General features: G+C 44.1%; 1 protein-coding gene across 1 annotated transcript; it reads right to left on the bottom strand.

Annotated features, from left to right (window-relative positions):
- Positions 1-112: 112 nt before the first annotated feature.
- On the bottom strand, positions 113-22,776 carry LOC117441507 (von Willebrand factor A domain-containing protein 8-like; the record flags this gene model as incomplete). The annotated part of the gene is made up of 10 exons (XM_034077590.1): positions 113-180; positions 890-1,009; positions 5,623-5,810; positions 6,086-6,224; positions 8,240-8,348; positions 10,184-10,335; positions 15,172-15,377; positions 20,275-20,394; positions 21,002-21,137; positions 22,701-22,776. Coding segments are annotated over 10 exons (1,314 nt in total), but the record flags the coding sequence as incomplete, so codon positions are not given.
- Positions 22,777-25,869: the final 3,093 nt, after the last annotated feature.

The raw sequence follows: 25,869 nt of genomic DNA on the forward strand, positions 1-25,869 counted from the left end.
ACACACACACACACACACACACACACACACACACACACACACACACACAGAGATGAATACCGGCGTGTGACTGAGATTGGGCTGCTTCTCGACTTTCGATCCCGTCACTCACCCGTCCTCCTTATAGAAGAGGAGCCAGTTCTTGTGGGAGAAGTCGTGACACATTCTATGTCCTCCTTGCTGAAAAACAACAACACACACATTCACTTTTAAAACGTTTTTTTGGGAAGCACATGTTTATTTTCATACTGTGAACATTACATTTTTAAGAGTGAATTGTTATATTTTCCTTGTGCTTAATCTTTTGTATATTTGTTATATATGTACCGTACTTTTCGGATTATAAACCGCAACTTTTCCCCCCATTTTTTTTGTACAGCTAACGGCCACTAGGGAACCTCCTAAATCTATGGATTGTACTGGTAAAATTAACCACCTTTAACCCTATGGGCTCTAGGACCGGTCCGCGCCCGCCACCAGCAGGAGAAGCTGGAGGCCGGAAAGAGTGAGACAGGTCGCGCGCCAAAGTAAAAGTGGAACCGAGAGACAGAACGAGAGCAAGACAGACGGACAATTTAGCTGCTGCGGCTCATATGCAGGTGCGCTTTATAGTCCGAAAAGTACGGTACTATTATTTTTGTAGTTTTATAATCGTACAATATTTGCTCGTTTTTTTACACTTTGCATTCCTCTTTCTGTGTTTCTGAAAGCACCTACACACCAGAGCAAACCCCTCTATGTGTAAACCTACTTGGCGTGAAACCGGTTTCTGATTCTGGGAATGTTGATCACATCTTCATTGAAACAAACAACGTGAATTGGACATTCTTAATTTCTCCACGTGCAGATATGTAGAGTGTAAGAGTTGTGTAACAGTGTGACCTCTGACCTGTGGCTCCTTGCTGCTCCACCAGTTGGAGGCTCTGCTTTGGGGCTTCTCGTCCCCTTGAGAGAGGAGGAGTCTCCGCACGGCGCCCGTCTCCATGTCGATGTGCAGCACCGTGTTGCTCTGGAGGAGGAACGCATTCAAAGAAAGTGGAGGTTAAGTTTCAGAGGAAGACTCGATTCAGAGTAGGTTGCCATAGCAACGGTTCCCAACCTGTGGGCCGCGAAGGCATTTGCAAAACATTATGATTTGTGTGGAAACATTTAATTATTAAGATTTGTTTTTCTTTGAACTTCCTTTCTTTTTCTCGATCCTCCTTAGCAACGGTCACTTCAGTCCTTGACTGCGGTCAGTTCTACTGGGTTAACAACTGAATCGACCAATCAGAACTTTATTTAGCCTCCGATTTGTTTATGGTAAAATGTGAGACGCGAACATTTTTAAGATTCTTAAGTGGGCCCTGAGTTGAAGAAGGTTGGGAACCGCTGTGCTATAGAATTAATATGTGTATACCCCAAGAAAGCAGAGCTACATTCTGTGCAGTATTAGGGATGCCAGCGATTATTCGATTATTCGCTACAGTCTCCATAATCGAATATTATTTTTAAAAATCGATTTTATTATATATATATATATATTTTTTTATATTTATTTTATATTATATTTTTATAGGGGAGGCGGGGGGGTCGGTCGAATAATCGATTATTATTCGCCAGGGCTGCCGAATAATCGACTTTGATCATGGTCAGTTTCTGGCAACCCTATGCAGTATATGTTGATATATTACTTAAAGTGGACCTATCATGCTATATTTGAATAATATAGTGTAAGGCATATTTATACTTTTTATTTTTCAAAATATCAAACAGATCGTGCATTTTAGCCATTCCTCATTTCGCTCAATTTAACACCGTCTTTGCACGGGCTGATTCTGTGAGAACCGCACCACCTACAGGCCTGGCATATGTACTACAGCGTCTCCAGCGCTTTCAAACGGCAATGTCCGTGGCTGTCTCCTCCTGATTGGTGGAGTTGGCCCAATAGCCGTAGGGCCACTTCTGTGACGTCAGAGAAGTGTTCAAATCTGGATCAGTCTGTATCAGATCCGCTGCAGCCCCTTTTTAAGAGATTTGGGTACGGAGGAAAAGAGAGAGGGTTGTGTTTCCTGACACACCGGGGACACCTATTCATGTATAAAAGACGTACAAAAGTGCATTTTGCATGATAGGTCCCCTTTAAATACCATCATGATTTTGATTATCTTTGCAAATATAGCGGTCAAATACATTCGAATAAATGTAGCACTGTGTTACTCTGGAGGGAGAACGATTTTAAAGACGGACCGAAAGCGGAGGTTACATGTAAGAGGAAGACTCAATAAAGAGTGAAATGTTAATATATCAAAATATGTGCATACCTCCAGAAAGCAGACCTATATTCTGTCCAGTATATGTTGATATATTACTTATCATGAGAAAAATCCAAACAAGCGTGGAAACAGATTCCTTTCTGAAAAATATGAAGTATGGCCTCGCATGCCATGAACATTCGGATTATTTGAGAGCATTCAGGATAGCCACACACTTGTACATCATTGTATATACCCAAATATAGATACAATATGTATAACTTATTTAAATGCACCTTGGGATTGCTGTTATCGGTTAGCAATGAAAGGTGCTTTAAAAATCGAATTTATTATTAGTAGTTATTTAAATGCAGAAACAGCTCTGGGACGGCTTGTATACATTACATGTTACATTTCTCCAAAGCGACTTCCATACTCAATACTGAGGTCAATCCCCACATGAGCAATTTGGGGTGAAGCGTCTCAGGGACACAACGACATGCTGACTGCAGTGGGGTTTGAACCTGTGCCCCCCTGATCCCAACACCAACGCAATATCCACTGCGCCACAGCCACCCACATACATGTTTAGGATTTCTTTAAATGTACTGTTGTGGCTTGACAAACTTATGACACTTTTTTTTTACCATTTTCCCAGCGACAAGTTAATTAATAAAGTAATCATTTCGACATATGGCTTTAGTTGTTTTGCTCCAATGCTACAGCTCTGTCTCGATACCTCGTGTATATTTTCATGGTTTACAAATGTGCCTTTCAGCATCCATCCCTCCAGTTGAAACTCAACGACTGGGTCGCACTGACTTTTTGACAAATTAGTTAATTATAGTCAAATTCATATTTTGGTAAATATCTCTCCTGCTGCGTTTAAACTATTAATAATGCAATACAATTTGAAACAAAGGTGTGTCTCATGTCAGATCAGTGGATAATACATGAATGCTTTCTTAGCTTTACGACCACTAGAGGGCGCTCTCGTCCACATAGACATGAGTTATCTAAAGTAACTTGAACACTGCTCTGTAACTCCCTTCAATGCATACATACTGTCTGTATGTGCCTCTGTTTACGTGCTGCCTATATGTATATTAGATCGGTGTGTGTGTGTGTGTGTGTGTGTGTGTATTTACTGTAACTATATAGAGTGTGTGTGTTGGCTGAAATGTGTAAAAGGCTTTCGCTTGTGACGCACGACGCTTCTTCTTCAATTGAGTTTTATGAGCAACACACTAATGGTTTCCTTATGGCCTCCTATTCCTGACACACACACACACACACACACACACCACTGACGACAAGCGCCGCTCTGCAGGGACGGCAGACCCCATTTCCTGATTCCAAACATACTCAGTCTTCTGAGGGAGAGAGAGAGTGTGTGTGTGTGTGTGTGTGTGTGTGTGTGTGTGTGTGTGTGTGTGTGTGTGTGTGTGTGTGTATGCAAGTGTGTGTGTTCGTGTGTGTGTGTCAGAGGTCGCGTTAACCGAATATTTTCCGTCCGTCCGATTAGAACAAACTCAGAACAGCGCCAAAGTGTCCCCGCAGCGAGGCTCCGTGTTCTGCTCGCCCTCCAAAGAGGAAATGATACCGTTTCCAAACCTAACGGTGCCGCACAGGTCATTCTAATGTCTGTGAGTTTTGGCTTTACGCTGTGCACGCTCCTACGAGGTGCAGCAGCCATGCATAACACGGCGCATGTGAACTGCCCCCCCCCCCCTCACAGTTCACGAGCATGCTCCCCCCCCCCCCCCCCCCCCCCCCGTTCACAGTTCACGAGCATGCTCCCCCCCCCCCCCCCCCCCGTCAGAGTTGTGTAAAGGCCGTCGGGTAATTCTGGATTTTGACAGAAGTTTTACAATCCTGCCCGTCTGACGGGCAGCGAAACAGTCTAGCGCAACCTCTGGTGTGTGTGTGTGTGTGTGTGTGTGTGTGTGTGTGTGTGTGTGTGTGTGTGTGTGTGTGTGTGTGTGTGTGTGTGTGTGTGTGTGCGCGCAAGTGTGTGTGTGCAAGTGTGTGTGTGTGTGTGTTCATGTGTGTGTGTGTGTGTGTGTGTGTGTGTGTGTGTATGCAAGTGTGTGTGTGTTCATGTGTGTGTGTGTGTGTGTGTGTGTGTGTGTGTGTGTATGCAAGTGTGTGTGTGTATGCAAGTGTGTGTGTGTGTGTGTGTGATTTCCCTGGAAGCCTGATGACCCATGAATGAACTCTCTGTCGTCTGGACCTCTTCGTCTTCAGACAGACGCACCGTGATCCGTCACGGAGGTATTTTTAGACGCTCCCGCCTAATAAGCAGCAGCTGTAACGTGATCTCCAGCACACACACTGTTCCTGGCCTCTGCGTCACCGCGCCGGGTCCTACGGGGTGAGAGGGGCGACCGACCGCTGACCACCGGACATTAAGAAACTAAAAGGGACTTCTGCGAGATATTTTAGATCTGTGAGGAATCTGTGGTCGCCTCTCAAAATAACGTTTAAAGACCAGTGTTGCTCAAGCATCACGTTACATGTTACAGTGGCCAGTAAACAAGGACATTCCGTGTGTGTGTGTGTGTGTGTGTGTGTGTGTGTGTGTGTGTGTGCAGATGTGTGTGTGTGTGTGCAGATGTGTGTGTGTGTGTGCCAGTAAACAAGGACATTCCGTGCGTGTGTGTGTAGATGTGTGTGTGTGCAGATGTGTGTGTGTGTGTGTGCCAGTAAACAAGGACATTCCGTGCGTGTGTGTGTAGATGTGTGTGTGTGCAGATGTGTGTGTGTATGTGTGCAGATGTGTGTGTGTGTGCAGATGTGTGTGTGTGTGTGCAGATGTGTGTGTGTGTGCAGATGTGTGTGTGTGCAGATGTGTGTGTATGTGTGTGTGCAGATGTGTGTGTGTGTGTGTGCGCAGATGTGTGTGTGTGTGTGTGTGCAGATGTGTGTGTGTATGTGTGTGCAGATGTGTGTGTGTGTGCAGATGTGTGTGTGTGCAGATGTGTGTGTGTGTGCAGATGTGTGTGTGTGTGCAGATGTGTGTGTGTGTGTGCAGATGTGTGTGTGTGTGTGTGTGTGTGTGTGTGTATATGTGTGTGCAGATGTGTGTGTATGTGTGTGCAGATGTGTGTGTGTGTGTGTGTGTGTGTGTGTGTGTGTGTGTGTGTGTGTGTGTGTGTGCAGATGTGTGTGTGTGTGTGTGTGTGCAGATGTGTGTGTATGTGCGTCTGTATATGTGTGTGCAGATGTGTGTGTGTGTGTGTGCAGATGTGTGTGTGTGTGTATATGTGTGTGCAGATGTGTGTGTGTGTGTGTGTGTGTGTATATGTGTGTGCAGATGTGTGTGTGTATATGTGTGTGCAGATGTGTGTGTGTGCAGATGTGTGTGTGTGTGTGTGTGTGTGCCGACCTGCTCCTCGTGCAGCACCACCTGTCCGTCCAGAGGACCCCCGAGCGGGGCGATGGTGATGAACGGCTGCCAGGCTCCGCTGATGGTCCGCGGGAAGACGTCGTAAAGCTCGATGCTCCGGATGGTGTCGCCGCGCTCCTTCATCGAGAACAGAGACACGGGGTTACAGGTGGCCACGTACACCACGTCTGCAGAACGAAGAACAGAGGGGATTGTGGGACTATTACTTAAACTGTGTGTGTGTGTGTGTGTGTGTGTGTGTGTGTGTGTGTGTGTGTGTGTGTGTGTGTGTGTGTGTGTGTGTGTGTGTGTGTGTGTTTATTTAAAACAATGTAAAATCAAATATAAATCAATTAATTAAATGATAAATATATAAAATATGCAAATAAATGTATATTTATGTATTTTCTCCATATATCTTCGTGTGTGTTGCATGACAGTGTGTGTGTGTGTGTGTGTGTACCGTCTTTGGTGGTGACATGGCAGACGATGTTGACCTCGTTCATGGGGATCTGCCAGTGGGACTTCTCCTCGCTGAAACTCAGAGCCCGGCTCTCCTGTCTGTGGCACGGGTGAGCCTGAACACGCAGAAACACCGGGCCCTGGAGACACACACACACACACACACACACACACACACGATGTTGATCACACAGAAGGTTCCCTGTGGAGCTTTTATTGTGAAAAAGAAACGTTGTCCATCATGTCTTTCTAACGTAAACATTTGGGTGTGTCCTTTCAGAGTAAGGAACCTGCAGTGTGGCAGCTGAGCATCCTTGGTTCCTTTGTGTCTCGTCAGGCAGGAGAATCCTCACAAGTGAACCCTTGTGACATTTGAAGCGTGATAAATTGTGTATTTTATTTATACTTCACATAAAACTTCTGCACTGCAGTATTTCCTCTTCAACACTTTATGAGCACACTGCCAAGCTATGGAAACATCGTGTGTGTGTGTGTGTGTGTGTGTGTGTGTGTGTGTGCGGCTGAGCGCAGAGCAGCCGGGCGGCGCAGCGGCTGCATTCAGATCACAAGCTCGTGAAAGTGTCAAGCGCACACACAACACACATAACTCCTAAAAAGGTCAACAACTATTTAACGACAACCGTTCACGACGACATTTCTCCAGCCTCTCGTGGTGCATCTGCATATATGGCCCGTGCACGGCAGGAAGTGTGTGAGACAGGTGAAGCCGGTCGCTCCCACTGAATGTCTGTCAGAGGATGCGTCTGCGCGGCCGCGGGGGAAGGTGTGTTTGTAAAGTCATGTTTGGAGATCAACAACGTTTCTACAGAGTGGCTGCCTCCACTTTGAAGGAGCCTGACAAGGAAGCAGCGTTTTAGCAAAACAATAACATTTCTAGAGATGGCTTCCTCCATCCCACATGCTGTGAAGCCTCTGGATGAAGGGAGCTTCATTTAACACTGATTTACCCGTGTGTGTGTGTGTGTGTGTGTGTGTGTGTGTGTGTGTGTGTGTGTGTCTAAGAGAGTGTTACCTGTGTGTGTGTGTGTGTGTGTGTGTGTGTGTGTGTGTGTGTGTGTGTAAGAGAGTGTTACCTGTGTGTGTGTGTGTGTGTGTTACCCGTGTGTGTGTAAGAGAGTGTTACCTGTGTGTGTGTGTGTGTGTGTGTGTGTGTGTGTGTGTGTGTGTGTGTAAGAGAGTGTTACCTGTGTGTGTGTGTGTGTGTGTGTGTGTGTGTAAGAGAGTGTTACCTGTGTGTGTGTGTGTGTGTGTGTGTGTGTGTGTGTGTCTAAGAGAGTGTTACCTGTGTGTGTGTGTGTGTGTGTGTGTGTGTGTGTGTGTGTGTGTGTAAGAGAGTGTTACCTGTGTGTGTGTGTGTTACCCGTGTGTGTGTGTGTGTGTGTGTGTGTGTGTGTCTAAGAGAGTGTTACCTGTGTGTGTGTGTGTGTGTGTGTGTGTGTTACCCGTGTGTGTGTGTGTGTTACCCGTGTGTGTGTAAGAGAGTGTTACCTGTGTGTGTGTGTGTGTTACCCGTGTGTGTGTGTGTGTGTCTAAGAGAGTGTTACCTGTGTGTGTGTGTAAGAGTGTTACCTGTGTGTGTGTGTGTGTGTGTGTGTGTGTGTGTGTGTGTGTGTGTGTCTAAGAGTGTGTGTGTGTCTAAGAGTGTGTTACCTGTGTGTGTGTGTGTGTGTGTGTGTGTCTAAGAGTGTGTTACCTGTGTGTGTGTGTGTGTGTGTGTGTGTGTGTGTGTGTCTAAGAGTGTGTTACCTGTGTGTGTGTGTGTGTGTGTGTGTGTCTAAGAGTGTGTTACGTGTGTGTGTGTGTGTGTGTGTGTGTGTGTGTGTGTGTGTGTGTGTGTGTGTGTGTGTGTGTGTGTGTGTGTGTGTGTTACGTGCATATGTGTGTGTTACCTGTGTGTGTGTTGGTGTGTGTGTGTGTGTGTGTGTGTGTGTGTGTGTGTGTGTGTGTGTGTGTGTGTGTGTGTGTGTGTCTAAGAGTGTGTTACGTGTGTGTGTGTGTGTGTGTGTGTGTGTGTGTGTGTGTGTGTGTGTGTGTGTGTGTGTTACGTGCATATGTGTGTGTTACCCGTGTGTGTGTGTGTGTGTGTGTGTGTGTGTGTGTGTGTGTGTGTGTGTGTGTGTGTGTGTGTGTGTACCTTGATGTCTATGGGCCGTGTCTCAGTGGGACAGAGCAGTTTTCGGCGAGCGTTCCCAGTCTGGTTGATGGTCCAGTAGCCCGTCAACTTGACCTCTGGCAGGGGCAACCTGCAGATTCAAGGTCACACTGAGTCTCCCGCTGCCAGCAGCTGAATATAACCGAGGCATGAACACACAACATGTGTAATGTTCTATTCGTGAGGAACTGTGGGTTTCCCCGTCGCCGTTATGCATCTCAACTTCAGATAAAATGAACTCGTCTTCTGAGCGCATTAGCAAGGACACCACAAAGTGACTTCAGATGGAGGCCGAGTTCTCATTGCATGAAAACAAAAGCTTTCATTTCATCCCAGTCTTTAGAGAATGCCGATGAAATGAGTGTGTGAGTGGCTTTGGGAGCCGGCGACTGAAAGCCGACAGAGATGTGTGTGTGTGTGTGTGTGTGTGTGTGTGTGTGTGTCTCTGCTCTCCTTGTTGTGTCTGGCCAGATGTTTACTGGCCTTCCCATGAGTCATAGCTGGATTGCAGCCACAGCTTTATTAACGGCAGCTTTTCGAGCCATACGATGCAACACAACCACGACAAGACGAAATCCCAAGCTGAATAAACGGGTCCGTCTCCTACCCATACACATGTCTGTGATGGAGAAGCAATGCGGTTCAGAAGAGAAACTACTTCGTGTTTATCCGCGTCTGAAATCGGAAACCAAGAGAGGAACTATTTGCTTGTATGCACACGAGATGTTGTGGGATGCAAGCGGTTGAAGAGGGGTTCTGAACGATGCCAACGTGTGCTCGGGCGATGCCTTTTGAAACACAACACAACATCTACACAACATCTACACACAAGGAAAATACTTGTTTCTGCTCTGGTCTCGAGACATGAGGGATCTATGCATCTGGATTTATGATACGTCAAATAAAACCACAGGAGACGGGAGAAACAAATATTTTCCTTTATTTAAAGACAGAGCTGAGCACGATGAGACAGATTAGCTTTGCTTTGGAGGAAAGGTGAGGAGGTGAGGATACTTCAACGCTTCATGGAAGCCTGAGGTTGATTCAGCCTGGAAGCCGTCAGCCGGGTTCACGCATTGCAGGATTTCATTTCTTAAAGCTACTGGCAGTAATGTCAACGACCATTTACTTTAATGGGCTCTTGAAAGCTTTGAAAGTTTTGAGGTTAAAAATGAAGTTGGCTTTTATTTGTAAAATATAGATTTTTGTTAATTTGATTTAAGCATGTTACGGGTTTCGTGCCCCGAATTACACTTTAATTTGTTCTATTTTTAATGTACCTTTTCTCAGATGTAGCTTTTTAACTTATAATATGTTGTATTAGTTTATATCATTATTTGTCTGCCATTGCTATTTCTGTCTGGTTTGTAACTTCCTTATAAAAGTGCCATTTAAATAAAGTGTATAATTATTGTTGTTATTAAATAATAATAATATAATAATAACTACATTTATAACAGAGACACACAATGGAAAATAATCAGTGCTGAGTAAAATAATGTATATAATGTTAAGTTAAGCATTATATCGTTCTGTTGTCTGTTAAGATATCACATAACAATTAATACATTTGGAATATGTTTAAAAAATGATATCTGATTTACGAACCAAACAGAAGACCGCCCCTGGTCCCTCAGTGACGACAATCTCAGTGGCTATTTGTAAAGTTTAAAACATGTATTTTGTTGAGCTGTCGCCTGTTGTTGAGCAGAGCGTTGTTTCATCGTGATTAGATTAACTGCAGGAACAGGTTGGCCTTCAAGTATCGCCCATATCCTCCATCATCCATCGGCAAGCTCTAACCCCTTCTGACTGTGTGTGTGTGTGTGTGTGTGTGTGTGTGTGTGTGTGTGTGTGTGTGTGTGTGTGTGTGTGTGTGTGTGTGTGTGTGTGTGTGTGTGAGAGCCTAAAGTCTTGCTGCCTTACTCCTTGGCCAGGTTGACGGAGCTGGGATTGGCTCCGATGGGAATCCCGTGTCTGTGCAGCGCCTCGATCAGAACGTCCCGCGTGTCTTTGTTGTACGAGTCAAAGTCGAAGACGTTTCGCACAACGTTCGCCAAACCCTCGCCGGGAAATCTCTGCGGAGAAGAAGAAAAGGAGGTGTTGGAAACATCTCACTGGTCACCGGCTTGAGGACCCAGGTGTCTGTGATCCCCTCCAGATGGGAAGCAGTGCTCACGTTCAGAGCATCAGCTACTTCCTGTCAGTGTTAACATGACGTAGAGCAGGGGTGTCAAACTCAATTTCATCGCGGGCCACATCGGCATTATGGTTGCACTCAAAGGGCCGGTTGTAACTTTAAGACTATATAAAAATACATATATAAAAATATCATATATAAAATAATGTATTATATTACATCATTGCCTCTGCATTGGATTATCATCGGATAGGGTAAAAACTTCATAACTAACTACGTCTGAAAGCAGAAGTCGAGGGCAAGTCTCTTCAGTGCGTATGTCCCAAAATGATTTAAAAAGAAAAGCCAAATTCTGGAGAAAAAATAAATAGAAGTGACATTTTGAAATAAAAATCTAGTTCTGAGAAAAAGGAATTCTATGAAAAAATGCATATTTTGAAGAAAAAAAGGCAAATTCTGAGAAAAAAAGTCATATTTGAGATGCATTGTGGGACATGTAGTTTATGGGCAACGTGCTTCTGTAGCATGTAACCGTATAATAAACGTATTATATTCTTTGCAAGCTCTTGTGGGGCCACATAAAATGAAGTCGCGGGCCGAATGTGGCCCCCGGGCCTTGAGTTTGACACCCCTGACGTAGGGTCTTCACCCGTGCGGACAGAGCGTGGAATAAAACCCGCTGCTATCTGGAAGGTACCTCATCTCCAGTTTATGTGTCTGTGATATAAATAGATGTTGACAGGTTATTTTGGCCTCAGTGTTTCTGTCTTGCACAGTTGCTATGGCGATGAGGTAAACAAAGACAGAAGCAAGGCAGAGAAAACGAGAGCGATGCTGTAAACAAAGCAGTAAAACATGGCTCCTGGTGGATCAAGAACGTAGCACGAATACATGAAAGCAACCCAAGAAGAAGTCTCTTAAGACACTGCCAACACTTTTAGTTTTTAGATTAGATTTATTTCTGTAGGACTCTGAGACATGAGGCACTCCTAAAAGTTGGAGTTTTATATTGATTTGCTATTTAACGGTTAAAGGTCACCTATCGTGCTATCTTTAGGCAATAGCACAGCTCTCAGATATATACAAATATATTAAAAACATGTCTATTGCCCCTTTCACACCAGCGCCTTTTCAGCTCCGGCTCGGAGCTAGAGCCTGAAAAGCGCCGGGTTTTCCAGTTCACACCGGAGCGGTGCCGCCTCTTAGCTCCGGAATCCGCTTCATTTCCAGCTCCAAAAAAGTGTCGGTCCAGAGGCAAGAGCTTTGGAGCTAAGAGGTGACGTCGCTTACGTCTCTCTCACGTCGAGGCGTGCAGGAAACTAAACCCACCTCCCATGGGTCGACTGTCAGCCTGCCTACAAGCAGTGTGCCTATAAACACACTTTATAAAGTCAGGCAGCACTAACCAGGCTTCGTGTGATTCTGTTTATTTGTGCCTTACTTTGACCATCCGTTCACTGTTATCGATCATTGTGGAGAGAGGCAGACGTGCTGTTTTGTATTATTGCAGCTATCGGATGCAAGTAGTCAGTTTAGCTTCGGTTGCTATGCCAACATCACCCGTTTTATACCAGAGAAACTTTCATAACAGCGTTGTGATACCAAACAGTGTCAATTCAGACTGACACACATTCACTTAGGCTAAGGGGAACTGGGGATATGCATCAGCTGCTTGTGTGAGTCGGACAGTGGATACTTTAGAGCGGCCGCTGCAGTGTGAGCTAACCGGGAGCTAACGGGAGAATACACTCCAGTGGACGAGCAGCTCTGCAGCGGTCGGTAAATGCTGCAGAAACACATTAATAAACAATGAACCACGGCACTCTGGAGAAAAGCATAAGGTTGGAGAAGTCGTTATTCAATTTATTCTGGCTTCGTGTGATTAAAAGCAACACGATCATCGACCCGACGCAGTTGTTGTTGTTGTTGTGAGCTGCCGTTGGGGAGAAAATCAGCGATGTAAACGGTGACGTCATGACGCAGCAAGGGCAGCTCTGGGGCGCCAGTGGGCGGTGTGCACAGAGCGGGAGCTGAAAAGGGAAACCGGAGCTGAACCAGAAAAGCTCCCGCTCGGAGCTAGAAACTGAAAAGCGCTGGTGTGAAAGCCGCATGTGAAGTGTTTTGCTCAAAATACCAAACAGATCACCCATTCATGCCTCACATCCCTATATTTCACTTCCTGTTTCTAAAGTGCTGATTTTGGGATAAAGCTTTAAAGAATAAAAGAGGGGAGGGGTCTGAGCTCATGCGGGACCCGGCAGCTACCGTCTAAACTAAATGCTGCCGTGATGAAACGCCATATCATGGATTATCAAGGATCTGAAACAGTCTGGAGCTCAAAGGCTTTCTCTCTTGCCGGTTATACCACAAGGTGAGTTCCTTTCTACTTCCTGCTTCTTCACACACATGCTCTCCAGTACAGGTTAGCTCCGAGTGTTAGCGATGCTAATGTAAACACCGACCATATTACGTCCAAAACAGTCGGGCATTGTTTCCGATAGCAACGTTTCTGATTGGGTCGTGGGTCCACATTTCAGATGTTACGTCATATCGGATGCAAATCTGGATCAGCTCCGTTGTTCCCCGTTTTTAGACACATGTTGATGTATAAAAGACATCAAAAAGTGCATTTTGCATGATAGGTCCCCTTTAATCTTTTTATTTTTATTTGTGTTGTACCGATATGTCCACTTTGTTTTATGGGGTTTTATATTGTTGCATCGACTCAGTTGTCTTGTGTCTTATCTGTCAGAGAGAAACCGTTATTTATTTAAATTGTATTTGTATTATCATACATTGTACCTCCTTGTGTCTCTTAACCTGATAAAATGTTATATTTTGCTGCATGTACCTTTTAAAGTTCTTCAATAATCTGAGCGGAATTTCTTGTTGTGTAATTTGAACTTGTGATGTGTCATTTTGTAAAGCACTTTGAGCTGCATGTGTTGTAGGAAAAGTGCTATATAAATAAAGCTTTATTATTATTACATGATGACCAGTGTGTGGTGCTAATTTTGGACGAAAGACTCTCCACTAAATGACCCCGTGTGTGTCCCGTTTCTCCAGAGGTCGATATTGGAGGTGACGGATGGCAGAAGGAGGTCAGCGGGGAAATCATCCAAACATTTGAATTATTGTTCTGCAGCGATGGAGCTCAGATCTTAATCGTCTTTCTCTCCGGGCTAAATACTGCGCACATGTAGACTACTGTTCAAATCTATAAATACTATTCCTACTCTATATAATTTAGTCATATTTACTTTTAGATACATTACACTGCACCGTACTGCTTTTCTTGCACTTGACTACTTTTTGATCTAAAAGTGAAAACAGCCAGTCTTTAAGAGCCCAGATATTTTGATTCATAACATCATATATGTTGTAATTGTATTTATATCCTACCACAGATGTATTACTTTTCCATCATGCATCGCCCAGACTTTTTATTGGATTGTTATGCCTTTTTTTCTGACACGTTTTGTGTGTGCAACCCGGACCAACATTCAAAACTCCCTCTTACGGAGTAGGGTTGCCAGAAACTGACCATGATCAAAATCGATTATTCGGCAGCCCTGGCGAATAATAATCGATTATAATCGACCGACCCCCCCCCCCCCCAATTATTAATACTATTACTATTATTAGCATATATATATTTATATATATTTTGGTCGAAACTAAGCCAGAAAAAAATAAATAAAACATAAATAATAAAATAAATAAAATAAAATAAATAAATAAAATAAAATCGATTTTTAAAAATAATATTCGATTATGGAGACTGTAGCGAATATTCGAATAATCGCTGGCATCCCTATTACGGAGCGTCCACACAGCAGCGTGCGTTGACGCTTGGAGGTGGGCGTGTCTGAAGCTTGGGGATTTTTGCGAGCAACGCGACCAACAATCAATCACATGAATCTCCCGCCCCCGACATACAAAGCAATAGCAATGTCAAAACGAAGTAAACTGGATATAAAATCCCCAAACAGACGAAACCCTACCAGTTCCACCCACTGTCTCTGCCTCCTCCCTCCATGCCTCGCTCCTCCGGTTTGTATCCGGTAGAGGAACAGAGACTGATCGTTCAGCACCGGGTGATTCACGACCGCTGTAATGAATTTCTCCTCAATTTTTTTGAATATGAGGAAATGACCTGCGTAGTCTCTCCCAGCATACACGCAGTTTGACTGGCTGGCGCTTGTACTGGCAGATTTGCATAAACGGGATTTCATTGGCTGGCGCTTCTGCCGAGGCTCCAAAAGTTGAACATTGCTCAACTTTTGAAGCGAGCCACGCTCCACGTCGCTTCCCACAATGCAGTTCGGCTAAAAGTGACGTCACCCCATTCAAAGTGAACGGGCAGAAGCGTTGGAAGCCTCAACGCACGCCGCCGTGTGGACGGGCCGTGAACATTTGTGTGTGTTTTTCGGGTGTTTTCCAATATATAGGTTTTTCCCTGCAAATGGTTGGGTTTTTAGGTGAGTGTTTATTCCTCTGCTGCGAGGGTCTACGGACAGAGGGTTGTTGTAGTCGCAGTGTAAAGCCCCCCGAGACAACTGTGTTATTAGCCCATACAAATAAAACGTGATATTAACAGAAACAGGGTCTCCTCTCTGTCACAGCTGTGATGTGAGGACACTGTCTGGCATTATTAAAGCATCCAGGATTCAAGTCACGTTACTGTTATGAATTATTCATGTTTAATATAGTCTGGCAACAAAAACTGGAATAAGGGAAATTCAGTGTTGAAGCGCGGTTTGAGTCTTCTCACCTGGAGGTGCTTCACGATGTTGACCACCTCTCTAGTGGAGTAGGGGTAGGTGATGGTTCCCTGGTCGGCCATCGACCTCAGATCTCCAAAAGCAGACACCAGTTTCTGCAGCGTGGCTTCAGGGACATCCGGACCGTACTGCTTCAACATCGCCAACTCAGCCTGAGGTTTAGGATTATCCACAGCATGGCAGCTGAAAATATCACCTGAAAGTACACACATCCTTTACTCAAGTAGAAGTACATACTCGTCTTTAAAAATACTCTGGTGAAAGTAGAAGTACTGACTAAACTTCTTTACTCAAGTGAAAGTAAAGAGGCTTTGAAGTGTACTTCAGTAAAAAGTACCCATAGCTAGCAGCTGCTTTAAAGAGTACCTGACCTCCCTTTATATCAATAGAACAATAATGTCATTGTTAGCTAATGAATGTTTCCACGGCAACATGACAACGTTTCCATTGGTCCCTCTTCTTTAGAGAAGACCAGGAAGTGATGGATACACGGATCGTGTTCCAACCAATAGGCACGCAGTGACTCTAAAGAATAATGACCACGCACCAACACACATTCAGACTAAAGGAACCAGCTGTTTGGGAAATGAGAGAAGTAGAAAGTACAGGTATTTGAGTTCAACATGTAAGAAGTAGAAAGTACAGGTATTTGAGTTCAACATGTGAGAAGTAGAAAGTACAGGTATTTGAGTTCAACATGTAAGAAGTAGAAAGTACAGGTATTTGAGTTCAACATGTAAGAAGTAGAAAGTACAGGTATTTGAGTTCAACATGTAAGAAGTAGAAAGTACAGGTATTTGAGTTCAACATGTAGAAGTAGAAAGTACAGGTATTTGAGTTCAACATGTAAGAAGTAGAAAGTACAGGTATTTGAGTTCAACATGTAAGAAGTAGAAAGTACAGGTATTTGAGTTCAACATGTAAGAAGTAGAAAGTACAGGTATTTGAGTTCAACATGTAAGAAGTAGAAAGTACAGGTATTTGAGTTCAACATGTAAGAAGTAGAAAGTACAGGTATTTGAGTTCAACATGTAAGAAGTAGAAAGTACAGGTATTTGAGTTCAACATGTAAGAAGTAGAAAGTACAGGTATTTGTGTTCAACATGTAAGAAGTAGAAAGTACAGGTATTTGAGTTCAACATGTAAGAAGTAGAAAGTACAGGTATTTGAGTTCAACATGTAAGAAGTAGAAAGTACAGGTATTTGTGTTCAACAGTGAAGAAGTAGAAAGTACAGGTATTTGAGTTCAACATGTAAGAAGTAGAAAGTACAGGTATTTGGGTTCAACATGTAAGAAGTAGAAAGTACAGGTATTTGAGTTCAACATGTGAGAAGTAGAAAGTACAGGTATTTGTGTTCAACATGTAAGAAGTAGAAAGTACAGGTATTTGTGTTCAACATGTAAGAAGTAGAAAGTACAGGTATTTGAGTTCAACATGTGAGAAGTAGAAAGTACAGGTATTTGAGTTCAACATGTGAGAAGTAGAAAGTACAGGTATTTGTGTTCAACATGTAAGAAGTAGAAAGTACAGGTATTTGTGTTCAACATGTAAGAAGTAGAAAGTACAGGTATTTGAGTTCAACATGTAAGAAGTAGAAAGTACAGGTATTTGAGTTCAACATGTAAGAAGTAGAAAGTACAGGTATTTGAGTTCAACATGTAAGAAGTCAAAGTAAAAAGTTGTCAGAAAAATAAATAGTGGAGTAAAGTACTGATACCAGAAGAGCCTTTTTTTGTAAATAATAGTTATACATTAAGTTGTGCATACCATGAACGGAACAAATCAAAATGAAAAACTTAGGTCACAGGCTCCTCTATTTACTGAAGAAATATCTGCTTATCTTTTTACATGGTAATCAAGCTGACTATATTATTCTAAAGGATAATTTATCTTTGACAGCTTTGAGTAAAACCCTAAGACCCTTAAACACCAGGTTTGAGTGAGTGCACTTCACTTCAAAGGAAATATCACTGAGGGCTCTCTGTCGACCTGAGGTTCGAGGTGCTCACTAAACCACAGCTTCAGTCTCTGTAGGGATCTTTATTAAATGTAATTTCTCATCTCTTCCTCATTTACTGCCATCTCTACTCTCTCCTGAGTCAACCCTTGACTTGCACTGTAACATCCCAGACTTCCTTACCTACACTCGACTCAGGAGATGAGAGTAGATGCAATGGCTTGCCAAAAGCAAACTTACACATTTTGTTCAGCAGAAAAATCTCGACATATTAACACCACTTTATGATTTTTGAATAAAAAAACGTAATGTTGGGCTATAAAGGAACTACAGCACGGTCACATGACTTCACGTCACCACCGCTAAGCTAAAGGAGGCTAATGTTGGGCTATAAAGGAACTACAGCACGGTCACATGACTTCACGTCACCACCGCTAAGCTAAAGGTGGCTAATGTTGGGCTATAAAGGAACTACAGCACGGTCACATGACTTCACGCCACCACCGCTAAGCTAAAGGCGGCTAATGTTGGGCTATAAAGGAACTACAGCACGGTCACATGACTTCACGTCACCACCGCTAAGCTAAAGGAGGCTAATGTGGGGCTATAAAGGAACTACAGCACGGTCACATGACTTCACGTCACCACCGCTAAGCTAAAGGAGGCTAATGTGGGGCTATAAAGGAACTACAGCACGGTCACATGACTTCACGTCACCACCGCTAAGCTAAAGGAGGCTAATGTTGAGCTATAAAGGAACTACAGCACGGTCACATGACTTCACGTCACCACCGCTAAGCTAAAGGAGGCTAATGTTGGGCTATAAAGGAACTACAGCACGGTCACATGACTTCACGTCACCACCGCTAAGCTAAAGGAGGCTAATGTTGGGCTATAAAGGAACTACAGCACGGTCACATGACTTCACGTCAACACCGCTAAGCTAAAGGAGGCTAATGTGGGGCTATAAAGGAACTACAGCACGGTCACATGACTTCACGTCAACACCGCTAAGCTAAAGGAGGCTAATGTTGGGCTATAAAGGAACTACAGCACGGTCACATGACTTCACGTCACCACCGCTAAGCTAAAGGAGGCTAATGTTGGGCTATAAAGGAACTACAGCACGGTCACATGACTTCACGCCACCACCGCTAAGCTAAAGGCGGCTAATGTTGGGCTATAAAGGAACTACAGCACGGTCACATGACTTCACGTCACCACCGCTAAGCTAAAGGAGGCTAATGTTGGGCTATAAAGTAACTACAGCACGGTCACATGACTTCACGTCACCACCGCTAAGCTAAAGGTGGCTAATGTTGGGCTATAAAGGAACTACAGCACGGTCACATGACTTCACGTCACCACCGCTAAGCTAAAGGAGGCTAATGTTGGGCTATAAAGGAACTACAGCACGGTCACATGACTTCACGTCCACCACCGCTAAGCTAAAGGCGGCTAATGTTGGGCTATAAAGGAACTACAGCACGGTCACATGACTTCACGTCACCACCGCTAAGCTAAAGGAGGCTAATGTTGGGCTATAAAGGAACTACAGCACGGTCACATGACTTCACGTCACCACCGCTAAGCTAAAGGTGGCTAATGTTGGGCTATAAAGGAACTACAGCACGGTCACATGACTTCACGTCACCACCGCTAAGCTAAAGGAGGCTAATGTTGGGCTATAAAGTAACTACAGCACGGTCACATGACTTCACGTCACCACCGCTAAGCTAAAGGTGGCTAATGTTGGGCTATAAAGGAACTACAGCACGGTCACATGACTTCACGCCACCACCGCTAAGCTAAAGGAGGCTAATGTTGGGCTATAAAGGAACTACAGCACGGTCACATGACTTCACGCCACCACCGCTAAGCTAAAGGCGGCTAATGTTGGGCTATAAAGGAACTACAGCACGGTCACATGACTTCACGTCACCACCGCTAAGCTAAAGGAGGCTAATGTTGGGCTATAAAGGAAGTACAGCACGGTCACATGACTTCACGTCACCACCGCTAAGCTAAAGGCGGCTAATGTTGGGCTATAAAGGAACTACAGCACGGTCACATGACTTCACGTCACCACCGCTAAGCTAAAGGAGGCTAATGTTGGGCTATAAAGGAACTACAGCACGGTCACATGACTTCACGTCAACACCGCTAAGCTAAAGGAGGCTAATGTGGGGCTATAAAGGAACTACAGCACGGTCACATGACTTCACGTCACCACCGCTAAGCTAAAGGTGGCTAATGTTGGTCACCACCGCTAAGCTAAAGGAGGCTAATGTTGGGCTATAAAGGAACTACAGCACGGTCACATGACTTCACGTCACCACCGCTAAGCTAAAGGAGGCTAATGTTGGGCTATAAAGGAACTACAGCACGGTCACATGACTTCACGTCACCACCGCTAAGCTAAAGGCGGCTAATGTTGGGCTATAAAGGAACTACAGCACGGTCACATGACTTCACGTCACCACCGCTAAGCTAAAGGAGGCTAATGTTGGGCTATAAAGGAACTACAGCACGGTCACATGACTTCACGTCACCACCGCTAAGCTAAAGGCGGCTAATGTTGGGCTATAAAGGAACTACAGCACGGTCACATGACTTCACGTCACCACCGCTAAGCTAAAGGAGGCTAATGTTGGGCTATAAAGGAACTACAGCACGGTCACATGACTTCACGTCACCACCGCTAAGCTAAAGGCGGCTAATGTTGGGCGTGATGACGTTTAGTCGTCTCATTTAGACACTTGTTATTAGCTACCGCCGTTTTTAAACTCACCAGTGGGGTATTTACTGACGTGTTTTATGTCGTAGAACAAAACGTTAAAATCTATTCAGCTTGTGTTAACCACAGAGCTTATTTCAGGATAACAACATGCTTTAAATAATTTCTAGATGAGGGGAAGTGGTAAAACGCTAATTCATTTGCAGGCTTTAGGACTCATTTCTGCCCAACTCTATGTATCTAAGCTGCTTAGTCGTTAAATATACATATATGTCAAATTGGGAGGTAACTATTCCTCTGCTGTAGGTTGTGGGTGCGTGCGTGCGTGTGTGTGTGTGTGTGTGTGTGTGTGTGTGTGTGTGTGTGTGTGTGTGTGTATGTGTGCGTGTGTGTGTACCTAGAGATCCAAAGAAGTCATTGCCCAGGAAAGGAAAGCCAGGCCGGTTAGCCAGGACCAGCATCCTGAAGTCTGGGTGCATGACGATGGTGTTCGGCCTCCCTTCAGCTTCACGTGCATCTGTGGTGGAGAAGAAATCATAGTTAGCACGACAGAACAAGCAAACAAGCACCACCACAAGAACATATACTCTGCATCCGAGTCCCGTACACACCACTAAACTTCTCATAGCATCTGGAGAAGTTTCAGGTTTGTGTTTATGAAGTGTCAGTGTGGCGTTTACATTCCTCCGGGAGGAAGAGCCTCGCAGGAATGAAGCAGCTGTCAGCAACTCCTGCGATTACGTGGGACTACTTAGGAAATATATACATGTCTCTGGTGAAACCCACTGGTACCTGTCCACAAAGGCTTCTATCCTAAGCCTCCTTCAGGGGCCTGCATCTGATGTTTGACTCTTGTTTGTGTTCTGGGTCATCCTATCCTCAGCTCCTCCAGTTAATGCTCCAGCTCCTGTCTGCACTCTGTATCTGGGACGTGTCTACTGTGTGTGTGTGTGTGTGTGTGTGTGTGTGTGTGTGTGTGTGTGTGTGTGTGTGTGTGTGTGTGTGTGTGTGTGTGTGTGTGTGTGTGTGTGTGTGTGTGTGTGTGTGTGTGTGTGTGTGTGTGTGTGTGTGTGTGTGTGTGTGTGTGTGTGTGTGTGTGTGTGTGTGTGTGTGTGTGTGTGTACCTGAGATGATTCTGCGTCCGTCGGCCAGGATCATCTCTCCGCTCTCCACCAGAGTTTTGAGGATGCAGGTGACGTTAGTGGGAGCTTTGTCCGCCTCGTCGATCACTAATATGTTCCCCTGTTTCACCGCCTTCACCTGCTCTCACACACACACCATGTATTCATCACTTCAGGGGACATGGAGACTTCTGGAGACTTATCCTAACCTTAGCCATAACTAAGTCTTCACCCTAAAATGAATGATTCCATTTTGTCCCCATAAAGTATAGTAATGCTAGGCCACACACACACACACACACACACACACACACACACACACACACACACACACACACACACACACACACACACACACACACACACACACACACACACACACACACACACACACACACACACACACACACACACACACACACACCACACACACACACACACACACACACACACACACACACACACACACACACACACACACACACACACACACACACACACACACACACACACACACACACACACACACACACCATGTATTCATCACTTCAGGGGACATTACATTGACACACACACACAGTATCTCTTTTGGATAACCATTAAGATAAGATAAGAGGTGCTTCATAGATCCCACATGTGGTAATGTTTGCGTTGCAGCAGCATAAAACACATCACATCAAAGCAAGGCATTGCACACAAGTAGAAATTAAAGCGTATAAATAAACAATACTAGAATTTAAACATCTCAAAATAGAATTAAAACGGCATTAAAAAGATGAACATATACAGTAGACCCGACCGTGACAATAAAACACAATATAAATATCAAATGTGTGTGAATGATCAGTAAACTAGAATTAGAGTGTCACGGTTAAATGCCAGCTAGCTAAGTTTACTTCCATACCTCTCCAAAACAGAGCTGGAATAATTAGCTCGTGATTTATGGACGAAACCCTTCTTGTTTTGGGTCACAGTGACTTCGAGCTGAAGTACCAGATTCTTCCGCTCTTCCTCGAGTCCAACTCGATGTCAGAGTGAATTACACTTCCTGGACCCGTTCGTAAGGGGTTCCCGTTCTCTGCTAAAGTTGCAGTCTTGTTGTTCCTCTGAGCTTTATCTTAACGGCCTGATCACACAGAGAGCTGTACGGCTGTTCTGCTTTAGAGTGGCCTCACTTCATGTAGCTGTTCCAGTGTGTGCCGCTAAGCATCCTTGGCATGGCTAGCTGGGACATTTAATGAAATAGAGCCAATATTAATGTTAGCCGTTACACTTTTTTCCTTCTATGACAAGTCAACATGTCAGAAGGAACGAATGGATGATGAGAAAGTAAAGGAGACGACCTGATGCCTTGCTTTCGTCAATATGCTACTCTGAGTCTAATTACAACTCGAGTGTATCGGGGCCAACATGTCAATATTATATCTCCAGGTTTCTAGTGCTTTTACTGACCTGCCGTGTCACCAGGGCGGCACCACACGACTCGTTTGATAATCGATGCATCTATCGATTAATGAAACGACTATTCGGACTATTACTGTACGCCTTGCACAATTTCTCCAGCGCTCTTATTTAGCCATCAACTTTTAGATTTAGCTTGAGGTAGAGAGACAGAGAGAGAGAGAATGTATGTGTGTGTGTGTGTGTGTGTGTGTGTGTGTGTGTGTGTGTGTGTGTGTGTGTGTGTGTGTGTGCCACTGACCAGAGGTGAGTCCTCGTACATGATGATGCCGTCTCTGACCGAGGGCTGCAGGGTCAGGGTCTGGACCGTCGTGTCTCTGGACGAGCAGAGAGAAAGGGTGTAGACATTATAATTGAGTCTTTTCCTCTCATGTGTCAACAATGGAGGCGGTACAGAATGTTGTTGTTGTTTTCTTTTACCGTCAAATCTTTTAGAAAGTGTTTTGGAATAAAACGGTCGGTCTGAGAGTAATGGGATTGATCAGACTGCCTCTCTGTGAGCAAACTGAACTGTTGAGAGTTTTGGAACTCATCGATCTGTTTTAATAAATGTTGACCTGCGGACGCTGGAGTTCGTGAAACTACCAATACTAGCGTAGCCGTGTCTTTATCTGCGCACCAGGTTTAAACACAATGAATAAACCTGAATGTTGCGTGACAACGTTACAAAACAAAGCGTTAAATGCCTCGATAGAAACTGATGGTGTTGAATAAGACACTTGATGCTAGGCCTAGTTATACTGCGCTGTTACAGAGGCCGCTTGGTTCTCTATGGCCCTCCAGATATCACTCGTCTATCAGGCAACCTGTTTCCGAGGCAACGCTTCTTCACCTGAGGGCCACCTGATGCAGACCAGGTCACTGTGCCTTTGTTCCACATGACACACCCAACATAGAAGCAACTCCAAAACTTTGATTCCTGTGTGGCGTCCGTAATGACTGCTCCCTCTTTATCCAAAGTCTCTATCTTTAACCCGTCCTCCACGATATGTCTCAGTCTGACCCAGGATCTGTCCTACTTTCATTCTCCACACACACACACACACACACACACACACACACACACACACACACACACACACACACACACACACACACACACACACACACACACACACACACACACACACACACACACACACACACACACACACACACACACACACACACACACACACACACACACACACACACACACACACACACACACACACCACACACACACACACACACACACACACCACACACACACACACACCACACACACACACACACACACACACACACACACACACACACACACAGTCTAATATTAGCCGCTGCTACAGAAGCTAGGCCACATGCATGCTCTGCTCCACTTTCACAAGACTTTGACAAACTGCAGATTAAGAAAGTAAAAATGCACATTGAGATTAAACTAATACTTCCTCCAGGTGTTTCGAAGGGGTGACTTTTAATGGCCCTGTTTGGGGCTTTGCTCCCGTCATTGACATGAACAACACTGCCTTCTTATTAGCAGAGGTGGGAAGTACTGGAGTACAAATACTTTGTTCAAGTACCTTGTTCTGGTATCAGTACTTTACTCCACTTCTTATTTTACTGAAGAATTTTACTTGGACTTCTTACATGTTGAACTCAAATACCTGTACTTTCTACTTCTTACATGTTGAACACAAATACCTGTACTTTCTACTTCTCACATGTTGAACTCAAATACCTGTACTTTCTACTTCTTACATGTTGAACTCAAATACCTGTACTTTCTACTTCTTACATGTTGAACCCAAATACCTGTACTTTCTACTTCTTACATGTTGAACTCAAATACCTGTACTTTCTACTTCTTACATGTTGAACTCAAATACCTGTACTTTCTACTTCTCACATGTTGAACTCAAGTACCTGTACTTTCTACTTCTCACATGTTGAACTCAAGTACCTGTACTTTCTACTTCTCACATGTTGAACTCAAATACCTGTACTTTCTACTTCTCACATGTTGAACTCAAATACCTGTACCTTCTACTTCTTACATGTTGAACTCAAGTACCTGTACTTTCTACTTCTCACATGTTGAACTCAAGTACCTGTACTTTCTACTTCTCTCATGTTGAACTCAAATACCTGTACTTTCTACTTCTCACATGTTGAACTCAAGTACCTGTACTTTCTACTTCTTACATGTTGAACACAAATACCTGTACTTTCTACTTCTTACATGTTGAACACAAATACCTGTACTTTCTACTTCTTACATGTTGAACCCAAATACCTGTACTTTCTACTTCTTACATGTTGAACCCAAATACCTGTACTTTCTACTTCTTACATGTTGAACCCAAATACCTGTACTTTCTACTTCTTACATGTTGAACTCAAATACCTGTACTTTCTACTTCTTACATGTTGAACACTAATACCTGTACTTTCTACTTCTTACATGTTGAACTCAAATACCTGTACTTTCTACTTCTTACATGTTGAACTCAAATACCTGTACTTTCTACTTCTCACATGTTGAACTCAAATACCTGTACTGATTTCAGAGCACACGATGCAGTGATCTTTGCACGAGGAACGTTGACCTAATTTTCCACGAGGTGTGCTCGTGGGAGTATTTATGGAAGCAGGGATCTGGAGATACTTCTTTAATATGTGAAGCCCTGTTTCTGGTGAAGGATGGCCCACTTCACTGAGGACCAAAATAGTCTTTGTCACTCTTTTGATGGGAAGGCCAAGGCCGGCAGGAAAGCAGGAGAGACAACTCAGACGGCTCACATCTCCATACATAGGGATGCCTTGTTCCTGCTATCCAAGAACTACAAGTACTTTAGAAACATGTGATCATGATTCCTGAAAAGCAGCAGTAGATACAGTCATCTTGTTTGAGGTACTTTCCATGTTATGCTACTTTGTACTTCTACTCACTTCATGTATTTAATCCCTTTACTTACTTCTCAGATCTGGATGAATGATGGTAAATCTAACCAAGTGTTGAATCAGACTTTAGTTCCACCTGGAGTAACTCCACCAGCTACCCTGCAGTCTACAAAGTACTTCAGACTAGCTGCACCTCCACCAGCTACCCTGCAGTCTACAAAGTACTTCAGACTCGCTGCACCTCCACCAGCTACCCTGCAGTCTACAAAGTACTTCAGACTAGCTGCTCCTTCACCAGCGTTGAGAACACTTTGATGATCAATCATTATAAAACATATATATATATATATTATTCTGAAATGGACCGATCTACACAACGACTACTTTTACTGTCTTTAACTATATTTAGATGAGAATACCTTTATACTTTCACTTGAGGAACATTTTGAATGCTTTTACTGTAACAGAGTATTCCTACACTCTGGTACTTCTACTTTACTCAAGTACAAGACCTGAGTACTTCTACTTTT

The sequence above is a fragment of the Pseudochaenichthys georgianus genome, unplaced genomic scaffold (genome assembly GCF_902827115.2).
Source record: "Pseudochaenichthys georgianus unplaced genomic scaffold, fPseGeo1.2 scaffold_1748_arrow_ctg1, whole genome shotgun sequence".
NCBI lineage: Eukaryota > Metazoa > Chordata > Actinopteri > Perciformes > Channichthyidae > Pseudochaenichthys > Pseudochaenichthys georgianus.